The 13,422-nt window shown below is 40.3% G+C and overlaps 1 protein-coding gene across 1 annotated transcript in view; it reads left to right on the top strand.

Moving 5' to 3' along the window:
- Window positions 1-555: 555 nt before the first annotated feature.
- The window catches only part of LOC112557758, a 28,402-nt gene continuing 15,535 nt past the window's right edge, over window positions 556-13,422 (top strand). The window contains 1 exon segment of the mRNA XM_025227785.1: window positions 556-826. Within this exon segment, the coding sequence (XP_025083570.1) occupies window positions 808-826 (19 nt within the window). The 5' untranslated portion in view covers window positions 556-807.

Below are 13,422 nucleotides of genomic sequence, written 5' to 3'. Positions count from 1 at the left end.
GGCTTGCCACAGAGCTCACCACTTGGAAAAAAAACATCGGTGTTTTCGTGCTTGAACAACACATGCACGGATTGTTTAAAAAGAAGAGACTGCTGAGGTCAGTTGAAGTTGGGTTGGTGACAAACGACTTGTCGCTTGATGCATTTGAAGAGCAGATGTTTTCGTTCCAAAGACAGACAACTCTGTAACATTCACCAGACCTTTACATGATATCGTCTCTATTCCTTCTTCTTGTTATATCTGATAATTATTTTTCTTTCTTCCTCTTCTCCATTTTTCTTTCCATCTGCGTTTGGTCTTCATTCCCGACGTAAACACTGTCCACATGATAAAACCACGGACTTCATGGACCCCGTGGGGAGATAACTCCCAACTCTAGAAGTAGTCACTTAATACCAAAGTGCACAGAGTAGGCGACACTCAACCTGACGACCGTTTGCTCCATCCTCCTCATCCCTTCCCTCACCTCCCCCGTGCTGTTGCGGCAACTGGAGTTTCGCCATCTCCGTAAAACGTGGAGAAGAGGAGAGGAGAAGAGAAAGGGGAGAGAATCCATCCTGGCTAACGTGCACGTGGACATACACTCGTGCATGCGCAATAGCTCTCGCGAGACCAGCAGGGTGGTGAGAGGACGAGGGTGGGGAAGAGAAGGGAGGAAAGTGGAAAGTGTTGTGAGGAGAGCGATGTGGAGTCGCGCTGTAGAGCGGCGGTCGGCTGCACGGGAGGATATCGACGGTCAGCGACGAAAAAAAAGACGATAAAAAATCCTCTTCTGACTACAAGTATGGAGGCTTCCCTACAAGCAAGATGGAATATCAAGGATTAAGTAAGTTTTCTTCGTATAATGTGCATAGCCTAATATCAATGCCTAAATCAGTTTTGCTTGAGTTGTCCTTCTTTTTAGCAATTTCTCGTAAAATTCTTCGGATTTTTTTTTCTTTTTGTTGATTTTTTTGGGGAATACATCACATGACACTAAATTTGAGAGTGTGAGAGGTAGTATTCTTTGGTATTTTTTTAATACATCACATGTTACTAATTTGGAGAGAATGTCGGTGGTGATATTCTTCTGTAGTCTTTCCTGCATTTATCACATGGCAATAATTTTTAGTGTGTGGTTTTAATCTGATATGTATGATATTGGTTTTATTTTCGGATTTGATTGCTTTGAATGAAAATGATGTTATCACGATAGTTTCATTAATTTCTTTAAAAGCTTATTTATAACTACGTGATATGCATTGACCAAACTACCACACAGCTGTAACTAAAGCAGTTGCATGATGTGTATGGCAATGATACCCTATATAAGATTATTTATTGCTGTTAACTGTCGTGGCCAAAGAAAAAAATCCTGAAAAAACAATAGTTCGTGGGTGGTCTGCCTCCGTTATCACCCACATAAAAGATCAAGTGTTTCTGAAAGGAGGAAGGTCTGCCTTGACCTTTATCCTCACAGCTAGTGTTAATCATCATTAATCTTCTTTGTCGACATGGTTTTCAACAAAAACTTGTAAAAGATACCTGTTGTTAGGATTCTTCTGGCTTTGCTGACAATCACAAGAGAAAGGATTACAGTATGAGAAACAGTTCCCTTTCTCTTGCCTAATGACTCAGAAAAATTGTGTAAGAGTAGAAATTAGATGAAGTAGAAACACTTTAGCTTTTTTGTTAAAAGTGTTGCTGAAATTTTTGTAGGTAATCTAGTTCATTTTTTTTAAAGTAAAGAAATCAACGAAATGCTAGACTGGGTACTCCTGTTTTGGAACGCGGGCTGATGAACCACTTGAAAAACCTTATTAACATGCAGGTAAAAAATTAAGATATTAGTGTAGTTGACCATTCAAGAGAAATGTAGAAATAAAGATTTTCAATAGTGTAAGGTAGATGGTTACTATCACTAACAGAAATTATGACACCTTTAATTACACATTTATAATTATTAATATTCTGCAAGCATGTCTGCATCATTGGTGCGCAAATAGCTGGTCATCGAATGTCATTAAATATTCCAAAATATTTCAGTATTCTTTTGTATATATGTCGATTTTCTGTTGCCAATAAAAGATTGCATCTTGCGATAACAGCTTCCCATGCCTTTGGCATTTTGAAAAGCTAAAGGAAGGAAAAATGGCATGTAACAGGTTTTGAAATCCTTGGACATTATTATGCTCAGCAACTAATAACTTCCGGTGTAAAAATAACTAGCTGTTCTCTCATCAGTCTATCCTGTCCGGGGCCTAATTAACTTTCTTTTCCCTTTGCCTTCCGTTCAATTTCCAGAAGGTGTCGCATCTTGGTATGTCAATTTTTTTCCTGTCTTACATGAAGACTGTTTTAGCAAAGATAGATGGCTGGATGGTGAAGGAAGTATTTAATATCATTTGCAAAGTATTACTTCTACCATAAAATATTTTTGCAATCTCGTGTGGCATTCCTTTATCAGATTAGAATGTTGCTATGGTCTATGTCTTACCAAAGGTTGTTTTTAACACTGTAACTGTGGTTGTTCTCTCTCCTCCTGCCACTCTGATGATACCTATTGACGGGGGACAGTAAAGTAGGTCGGCCAAATGAGCCTGTGATAAGTGCCTACAGTGGAATGGATTAGGGACGCGACTGTAGTGAAAGTCTGTCTCTCCCTCAGCTACTTGTAATGAAGAAACATAAGCTCTCACTTTACCCTTATCTTAGCCAGTGAATCTCCTGTCAGAAACAGTGTGGTTGCATGTCTGCTTGCTCCTCTTTGCAACAATATGTCTTCTCTTTGAATATGTTTGCATACTGCTTGCTTTCTTCTCGTTCCACAAGTTTCTGTGCATGAATATGTGTCACTCACTCAGTCAACGTTCAAGCAAAAAAAAAAAAAAAAAAAAAGCCAAACAAACAAAAATAAAAAAAAAACAAAACAGAAACAAAAAAATAAAATAAAAAAATAAAAAAACAAAACAGAAAAAGAGGCAGAGATAGAAAGATGGATGGATGGACAGACAAAGTACCGTTGACCAGTCACAAGGGTGTACCCATAGCCTCAAGACAACGACTCATAATGACCAAAAGTAACTTGAAAGCCTGTATTTTACAAAGTTCTACCTACTGCATGATTTTATAACACTTCGTCTCAGTCGTGTAGACAAGTAATTGAGACATCCTTTTTTTTATTATTCTTGAGTGTTTTTGCCATTCGACAGAGCCTTCGGGGCGAAAGTCTATTCCATCCCCTTCAGTGGACCGCAAAAATGTTAGTCGGTAGACTGGTCATTAACACTCATTGATTACGTCACAACTGTCCATTAGACGTGAGCCGTTACTAAAGAAGCAACGGATGATTACAAAAATCGTCGAGCTTCTGTAGCCTGAACAAACATAAAGCCTCTGGTTACTTCCGTCTGCTTAATCAAGTCCTTTTTGTCTCTGATCCACTTTGTGAGTACGTGAGGATTGGATGGTGTAGAGGGGAGGCTACTTCTTGCTGACTTGGCAGTGCCGGTGAACCACTTCTTACTTTCAATGCTTGCGCTGTTTTCTTCTGTTTGTCTGATGGTTTTTACAAGCTCCCTATTCCATCTTTAACCTGATTAGCCTTTAAAAAAAAAAAAAATCAAACCTTTATACTCTGAAGCTCAGCTCACGCAGGACCTACGCTTCTTCCGGGTTGCGCATGCGTACTTGTCAAAAAGTCGATTTCCGCTCACGACATTGGAAGGTGATAAACCTGTCAAGACGATATTGAACAGTGATAAACTTGTCCAACAAGAAGTCTAAATTAATGAAAGAATATACCGATGTGAACTCTACTACTTTATGTCAATAGGTTATTAAATGCGATGATGATTGCTGTGTAGACCCACAGATTGTGTCCGACAGGCGCCATGGTGCTGATGTTGTTGTATTTGCCTCCGTAGTGAACTAGCAGAGGTTTGAGAGGGACTTAGGAAAATTTAGGCACCAGACACATATTTTGATTTGAGTAGTTTTTAAAGTCTGTTCTGATTGTTGAAGAACAACGGAATCATTTATCTTCACAGTTGACTTTGTTGACTGACAGCAAGCATGTCCACTTGACTACTTTCTCATTTTTTTATATCTTTCACTTCTGTGACCATCTCCTCTGTGAACTTTGGGATCTGCTTGCCACAAGACTGCAGTAAAAATAATTTGACAACAATAATATGGCCATAAACATGGCCAAAGCAAATTTATGCCGTTTTAATACCGTTTCTAGAAGGTGTTTTTAGGACAGATGTGCCGAATCCTGTCTCCCGTTAGTGGAGAGAGAAGTATGGCTTTTATCATGGAAGGTTTCTTGCATTATGGGTTTGAAGATGTTGAACAATACAGGATAGAGAGGCTACCTCCCGATGACATACAGTTGGTAAATTAGCTTCCTTAAATTAACTCTGCTTAAGTTCATGTACTTGTTTTTTTCACATAAGTTTAAACGCGAATATGAATTTCTCTAGATCCGGCTAACCACTCACAGGTCGTTTAGTGCTGTTGTGGTCATTTAAGGTAGAAGATCTCCCCTCATCACTTTAAGTGACCCTACCATTTATACTAGCAGCCACTATCACCACCATTATCATTGTCATTGCTATCATCTATTGTTTTTTCTGTCAGTCGTCTCTCCCATGGAATACAAAAAGAAGAGAGACAACTAATCTCACAGAACCTCGCGTTTGACTGGCTTTCAGCGGATTATTTTCCCTCCTGTCCATTTCAAACTTCCTAGTCTGTGTATCTTGTATTTGATTTGTTTGCTGCAATAAAATTACTCAGCGTTTAGCTTTCCCAACTGTGTGCACTCAGGTCCATTTATGCACCAATTCAACTCCTTCTGGACACAGCAGCTGTCAGGGTCGCCATCTGATGCAGAATTCTGCCGTGCAGCTGTCATTGCTGGACATCCTTAGCATCCGCAATCATTGTTTTCTTTCTTCTTTCTCAACCTCGATGTCATGTCTGTATTAAATTTACAAATCTGCTTGCACTCTATGATTTCCCAGAGATAATAAGGACAGACTTTGATGGTCTGTCTAGTAAGATCCCACCGTCCATGGTCCTGCAAAATAGACTGTCATGTAGCAGGTTGGTCTGCAAAATTTCACAGACTTTCACCCGAGGAGCGGAAAAAATATTAACAAGAGAATAGAGAAACAATTTCTTCCCCCACTCCAGCCCTACAAAATGTCCAGGGAGAACTGTGTCACCGTCGAGAGCTCGGAAGCTGATTAGTGTCGACGAGAAGCCAGGCGACTGCCACACCGAAGCCGACACGAGGCTAGGACTTGAAGGAACGAGTGGACTTCAGCCACACTTGCACCGATTCCTCTCGACAAACAGAGGCCGGTGATGTTGGTCAACAACACCCCACCTTACTTCTGTGGGTCTGATTCACGTACTCGAGCATGAGTCACCCCGCGAGAACACAGCGAGAGGTGGTGACAGACAGACAGACAGACAGACAGACAGACAGACAGACAGACAGACAGACAGACAGACAGAGTAAAATTGTAGTTGTATATATGGTCTATTGTGCTTTTAGCTTTCTGTGTAGAGATGGATCCACAGGGCAGTGCTTTTGTCTTTCGCCATCGAGAAGATGTTCTCTCTCCATACTTTTCAAGAGACAAGGAGCATTTGGTAGATTCCAGATATCTTTCATAGGAGCTGTCTGTCACCCCAGGTGGCCCATTATGTCTCGCATTGCAATGACAAACCTCTTTTTTTTTTAAGAAAAGCTGGCCGAATATTGTGTATCTATTGCTTTCGATATCGCTAAGTCACTAGAGACACGATTCCCAATGCTTCACTTGAAGCCTGAATTTCGTAATTCTAAACCCAGAAGCGTGTAGATATGACAGGAATGTACCTCTGCGGAATTGTTTGGAATGTACAAGTCATCTGCAGCCATCTACAGGCTTACTTTACAAACTGATAAAAACTCGAAACAGACAGTTCTGAATACCATATAATATAGAGATATTGCAAGTACATATATCACTTATCTATGTATCAAAAGCATGATGAAACGGTTTACATAGATAAAGTTTGTTTATTTCGGAAGACATTAAGCTTTGAAAATCTCCAAAAATAAATGAAACATATATCTGTAAGAATTTTTTCTGATTATTAATCAACATCTCTGTCTCTGATGGTGCATTTTATTGGAGCGTGTTCCTGACATATCTTACAGAGCAAAGACCATGTTAGTGTCACAATAAATCCCTCAGTGGCAACAACAGTGGATGATGTTCGTGAGAGATTTTAATACTCCGGGTATTTATTTGTAGATTTATAGGTCAATCAGGGTCAGCAAAATGCACTCAAGTTTGAAGGACATGCACGTGTGCACGTGGGCATCATGGAGAAAACTCGATGACTCAGCGACAGGAGGATGCTGGAGGTTTTTACGGATGTGCGGCGGCGGGCGGGAGGGAGTGGGCTGCCGGACCTGGCGCCTCTCCACGTGATTTAAGAGCCGCACTCTGTCGCTTCATTTCCTCTGATGCTGATTCCTCCTCCTCTTCTTTCTCTCCTGACTCCTTTATCTTTCCCCTGCTTGCTAACGAGTTTAAATGTGTTAGCGATAACAGGACATTGTCCTCCTTGGCCCTCTCTCGGTATGCGTGTGTGTGCATATGCATTTGTGTGTGTCTATGCGTCTATGTATGTGCATATACATGTGTGTGTGTTAAGAGCTACATTTATTTGCTGGGGTCACCATTCCCCAGGTTCTGTTAGAAACGAAAGCGAGACACATCGATCATCGTCCTCTGCCTATGATGCAGTGGAGGTATAAAAAATGGCGTGGGTATTGTGGAGGTAACCTCGGCAACATCTGCTTTCCGCTGACCTAACAAGGAGTTGTATTCATTAAAAAGTAACATCTGCAATTTTTGAAATCCCTACGAAATCTGGATGATGATGATGATGATGATATTCTTACAAAAGTAGACAGATTAATATTAAGAAATCACACGAGTATATTTCAGAGGCGTCTTTGTTCCGGCTTGCGAAAAAAAAAAATTTTTTTAGGGATCTCTGGGTTGGTTTTCACAAATGAGTCCTGAAATAGGGTTTCAGTGAAATTCAGCTGCTTAGACTGCGATCCTAAAGAAGTTTTTTTCCTTCTCCAATCAGGCTAGTTAATTATCCTTGGACTGTCAATGAATTCTGGGTCGATTGCAATCTGGGATTTTGTTATTTATTTTTTTTGGATGGGGTAGCCAACGGTTAGCAGCCAAGTGTTCTCACGTGTGTATAGCCACACATTGCAGCACGTAGAGCTCGTCTCCTATAGACAGAACTACGTGCACACACTCAACACTCACTCACGTGCACACATTGGAGCTGACACACACACAAATTCATACGCACGCGCGCGCGCTCACGCTCTGCAAAAACTCTCTGACAGTCGACCTCGTGCACAGGAATGATGACCAGACGAGAGGAAATGAAAGGAAAAGACAAGTGCTCATGACATTAACCGGGTAGTTTCGAGAGCTGACCTTTCAGAAGAATTAAAAATCTCAGCAGGACTTCTATTCATTTCGTTTTCTGTCGGAAATGCTTGAAAACGCATTAGTTGTATTATTTTCCATGAGAATGACTGATAACCAACGGGTATTATATCCTGTTTTATTAGTCCACGACATATATAAATGTGTTTGTGTGTGTGAATTGTCAAGGTTATTGAGATAAACATCATCAGTTATTTATGTTGATCAAATTGGTTTTAAGATACTTTACTGATTTTTTTCACTTTTTATCTGAGGGTGTAACTCAAAAATTTGCATCTTTAGACAAACATTTATTGGAGTGTGTTCGTAAGTCTTTGGATTTGCAAAATGTTTCTCCGTGTTGAAGGAAACAGTGAGTATTGTTCATTCCACAATAAAGACATTCGAAACTCAAGACTGGCAAAGAATTTTGTCGACGGGCAGAAAAAAAATTTGCTTCTAGGCTGTGTAGGAAGATCTGTGGAAGTAAACTTTTCTGGGTATTATATCAAAGCCTTCAAGCGAAGACCTACTTGAGGCGAACTTTCACAAACTCCAGATGATGTCTACCCGAAAAGGTCAGTGTGACTCCCACAAAAATATGTGTGTGTGTGTGTGTGTGTTGGTGTGTGTGTGTGAGACTGTGTGGTGTGTGTGTGAGTGTGTGTTGTGTGTGTTTGTAGATGGGGGTTATTTCTGCAAGCCAGGGATCACATCTCGCGCTCTCGGCGATCAATGTGAAGGCTGACATTTAAATTAAAAGACATGAAATCGATGTGCATACTAATAAGTGACTGGAATATGTATTGATTCCCATCTTTCCCTTTTTTGGCTATATCTGCGCATGCGTGGGCATGTATTGGTGGCATTGTGTGCCTGTGTGCCTGTGTGCAGGACATAAGATTAAGAGAGAAGGAGAGAGCGCGTCAGGGGAGAGATGAAGATGCAGTGGACCCTAATCACTAGTTTGGCATTCTTCTCTTTTACTTGTTAAAAATGTCACAATTTCTACTGAGATAACGAACGAACAGACAAGCAGACAGACACACACTGAAAACTAAATTAATCCCAATTACAATTATCAAAAGTTGTCTGAGAAAATTAGTGATCTCTATTATAGTCATCTAAATTCATCGCTATTCTAATTATCTAATTTTTTTTCTTTTCTAATTATTTAAATAAAAAATTAAAAGTTAATACTTTTGCAAAAATGCATATTATGCTTCTAGCTTTTGGACAACTACTTTAGAATTCTTTTTTCAGCAGACTTGAACCTCAAACAAATCAGAAACTAGAAATGGTCAGTCTTGACACTGATGGTGTCATGTAAACAAGACAACACTTACTTGTATTTTGTCCTTTGTGCCAGATTCTCAGTTGTGGAAGACGAGTGCAAGCGTCCAAGCTGTAAAACGAAATATTAGAAAAGATTTCAAATTCGAATTCAATTTAGCAGCAGAATAAAATGTTCTCCGAAATCGAGCTTGCAAATGTTGTTTTTAGCCGATAATTATAATTAAAAAGAGCCAGCGGCATCGTGACCCTCGGCAGCCTTGACCGTCGTGCACTGTCAACAGGTGTTTGTGCGCGTGACGGCCATCAATGACGTCACCGATTCATTTCACGCCCCTCTCCCAACTTCATCGTTGGGAGGAAAAACCGTTGGCCAACGAATTGTTTTTGCAAGCTGCGGATTAACGAGGCGGTGTAAGCACACAGCCGCCAGGCTTGTGAAATTAGAAAGGCGCATTAGCGTGTTGACAAATTGCAAAGAGCTGGAGGGGAAAAGTAAACTACCCTGAACACAAGCTTATCCCTACAGGACCCAACACCCACCACCAGAAGGGTTGGCCGCCATTAGGTCTTCGTCCTGCTCGCAAGGTTTTTAAATCCTGATTCTCTGAGTAAGGAGATGAAAAAGAGACTTGCTATAAAGAAACTTTTGTCGTAATTTTCTTCTTTTTTGTGGGGTTGAAATTTTGCGCAAAATGTCAAATTAAGTATGTCTGTTGCATTTGTTGATGGTGTGGTAATTTTTTTGAAAAGCTTGTCCATTTAGAACGAAGAAAATATTCAGTATATGTAATTTTGTTGTTGCTAATGGTATTGCCAAGTCGAAAGACAGCTACTGCTGAAACATTTATTTCCATCAAAACCACTAGAGAATTTGTACCGCTGACATAAGCGCAATTATAGGTGTATTCTTTTTTGTCACCAAAGTAAAGGAGTTTTTTTGTTTTTTGTTTTGGATTTTAGACAGCCTATCCTTCGCGTGTTGCATGGCGAGTTTTAATTTCGTTTTTAAAAGATGGGTGTGGAAAAAGAAAATTCGCTCGAATAGTTTGCGGGCATCATGATGCTTGCACCAAAAGATGACACTGGCCATCATAGCCTGTAGCCACCTCTGACAAAAAACTATAATACATAACTCCATCTTCCCCGGTGATGCGAGTTACTGAAGGCCTCCAGGATGGTACTGAGATATGTAACTAAGTCCTTTTTTTCTTTATTTTTCTTTAAGGGCACGAATATCTACACCAAGGCAGCGGTAGAAGGGAATAAAAATGATGATGATGATGCACTAGTTTGTAGAAGATGCTCCACACACACACAGATGTATACACACTGAGCAGAGTCTGTCCTCCCAGACTAGGTAGAAATGAATAGTAACAGTACCCAGAGACGAGGATCGTAAGAGACCAGACAGAAGCGTGGGACCCGAGGCCAGAATCCCCACCATCCCATTCCCCATCCCCTCCTGCCAGCATCCCGCCTTCTTACGTATGTTTCAAATGTGGGAGACTCTTCCGGGTCTGGATTGCACTCATCAGCCCCCTTCTTTCCGGTGACACTAAGCCCCAAGTTTTTGTGAATTCATGGTCGTCATCTCGGCCTTTAGCGAACGAACGAACAAACAAACGAACGAACGAACGTAAGTCGTTGAGTGTGGGAGGTGGCTGAAGAAGTTGGAAGAAGAAGGAGAATTGGGAAAGGCATGGCCGTCCTATTCGTTTGGTTAATTAAAATGTAAAATCGAAGGATTGCGGAGCCTGCATCTGCTAGCATTCCTTTCGACTTTCCCCTACTCTCCTTCTCAGTTTTTTTTTCTTTTTCTTTTCCCTCTTTCTTCCTTCCACCATATCCCCCTCTCTCCTCTTCTTTCTTTTTCTCACACTTATTAGAGACCAATTTGTGACAATTAACATTCACAAATGAATAATTGGAAAAAATTATTGCATAAAATATGTTGTTATAGTCTAAAGCTCAGCAAAGTGTTGAAAGGCAAAATGAGCGAGGTGTGCCATCCTCTGCACAGCTCCGCATCAGTGATCACAAGAAGGACAATAAGCACATTCTTTCTAGATGTTTTCGCTAGAGCTATAGAGAAAAAAACACGCAGACTAATTAAAGAAGCTTCTCTTCTTTACTGCTGGAAAGATTTTCACGTTTCAGTAAAAGTTTTACAAAAATGTTCTCAAGTCAATGCACATGAAAAAAAAAAACAACAAAAAAACAAAACAAAACGAACTTTAAGAAGTTAATTTCCTTATCAGACTTTGTTTCGTCTGTTTTTAACTATGAACGGATGAATTTCCCTCAGTCAGTTCTATGACCTCAACTGACTGTCTGGTATAGGGCAGAGGACTGACTGGATGCAGCAGTTGAAAAAGTTCACCTCAGAGAAGTTTTCTGAGAGGTGAGAAGCACTTCCGGTACAGTAGTTCACCATTATGTCTTCCCATTGTCCACCTTGGTATCGACCTCTCACTTAGGGTGACATAAAGAGTGAGAACTGTGCCGAGGTACACAGCCACTTCACAAGCCATTGAAAAACCTCTTTTCTAACATTATTGGACACTGAAAGGAAAAGATACTAAAGAGTCGAAAACCCTTGGAAGGGACCGCACGGCGCGATCATTATTTCCCCTTGCAAGCCACTGGACCATGACATCAGCCACTTGCTTGTCGCGAAATTATTTTTATGGTATTGAACATGGACAGCTTGCTCGAGCATGTTTACTGATAAACCAGATGTTCTTTTTTTAGCATGTCAACTGATAAACCATATTAGCTTCTAGGGTCTAGTCACTAGTAAACTCTGAAGACTGATGGAACAGGGTATTGTCTGCTGTTTGAAACATATGTTCCGTTTTTTATGATCACATCAATTACAAATGGAAGCTTGCATGAAATAAATAGGTAACTGGTTTCTGTAGGCCTTGGTATCTCTTGATGATCTTGTGCATTTTTTGATTCATTGAACTGTAATTCCAAGCCTGCACCAAGTCATTTCCATCTATCAACATCTTCATCCATCGAAGGTTTCTGCTGCTTATTCTTCTTGGCCATCTTGTCTGAAATCTTCCACTTTAAAGCATTGCTTGTCTCCATTTTCTGCAAACTCCATTTCTTGTGATCCTCGAATCAAGAAGTCTTCATCTTTTGTAAGCTACGAGCCATATACTTTCTTTCGACATTTTCAATGATAAGAAATGTGGATTTGTGAGGTCTCCGAGCTCTCGATAAATGTCTTTTGTGCTGTCTTTCTCCAGCAATTTCTAGACCACTATTTTATTCACTGTTTCGATCTTTAGTGGGAATCGACAGCTGTGGGCCTCTGGAAGCTCGATGCACAGCTTCAGAGCAACTAAACTCTTCTTCATCTTCCCTTGACTGCTCCTTTATTGTAATACTGTCTAGTTGTGTCTCTGTATATTTGTTATGTTTTGTCTGTGTATATTTGTTCTGCCAATCTAAATTTGTCTAATTTTGTAATTTTTGCTTTTGGTAAGGGCATTGAGCATACGTTAACGTATTTATGGAAACAGGACTAAATAAAACTTCATTTCTTTTTACAATTATTATTTGATAATGATGATGATGATGATCCTGAAGGCCAGCAGTCGCAGTCGTGATATACTGCATTACCAAAGGTTTTGGATTAAGAAAAGAGAGTTCCTTCCCAAACTGTTCGCTAAATAATGACTCACCATCGCCGAGGGCATTGATTTGCCTGAGGACAGGTCTGCTTCGAGGACAGAAGCTTCGCCTGCAGCTGTTAAAGTAATGTGCGTCTCAACTGCTTTGAAGACCATCGGGTGTGGATGGAAAATCTATGGCAGCAGGGAGTGGGTCTTCATATGTTGTCGCCAGGTTAGACAAAGACCATTTTTCTGCCTGAGACTCTGAACACGATGAAGTGAAAAGAAGACAGGAGAAATTTTTCACGAAACTAAATCAGTTGCCAGTGTTTAAAGTCTGTTATAAAGCCGTTGAGATGTATTTGAAAAGCAATATTCCCAAATACCTGTTTTTCTGGAGGCATTTAAGACATTTCATTAAAGTCTCTGGCAGGATTGTCTTAAAGTATTCCTGTCTTTGGTCATTGTCAGCATCGGTCACATGGCATTGGGTCTGGGATGCGGGTGGCTGTCTTCCTGAAGCACGTCGGCGTTGCAGAGATTGGGGGCTAAGCCATTGCTTGCGCCTGGCTTTCTAACCGTGGGCAGAGAATTAAATAGAGAAAAGAAAAGTGAGATCAAGAAGAAGAAAGATGCTAGTAAATAAAAATACATTTAAAAGGAATTTAGACCTTTTCGATCCTATGTTTAATTGCTCTGGTGCCAGTCCCAGGCAAAGACATTTTAGGCCATGCAAGTCACGTGGACTTCTCTTGAAAAACAATGACACAAGCTGGTCCTCTGTTACTGTTTTTTAGTGATGATCTAGTGTTTGAGGACGATCTTATTCTTCATTCATCTTTCTTTAAAATTCGCGACAATTAAATTATTTAGAAAGATTTAGCAAGGTTGCTCGCTTCTTCTTGGGCGCCTCCATTTTCTAAAATTGCTTTCCGCGTGATAACGAAGACAAATCACTTTCTAGCAAAGATTTTATTCGAGCTGGATTAGAATTAAAG

Source organism: Pomacea canaliculata, linkage group LG2, assembly GCF_003073045.1.
Source record: "Pomacea canaliculata isolate SZHN2017 linkage group LG2, ASM307304v1, whole genome shotgun sequence".
Lineage (NCBI taxonomy): Eukaryota > Metazoa > Mollusca > Gastropoda > Architaenioglossa > Ampullariidae > Pomacea > Pomacea canaliculata.
This window is presented reverse-complemented; position numbering and strand designations above follow the sequence as displayed.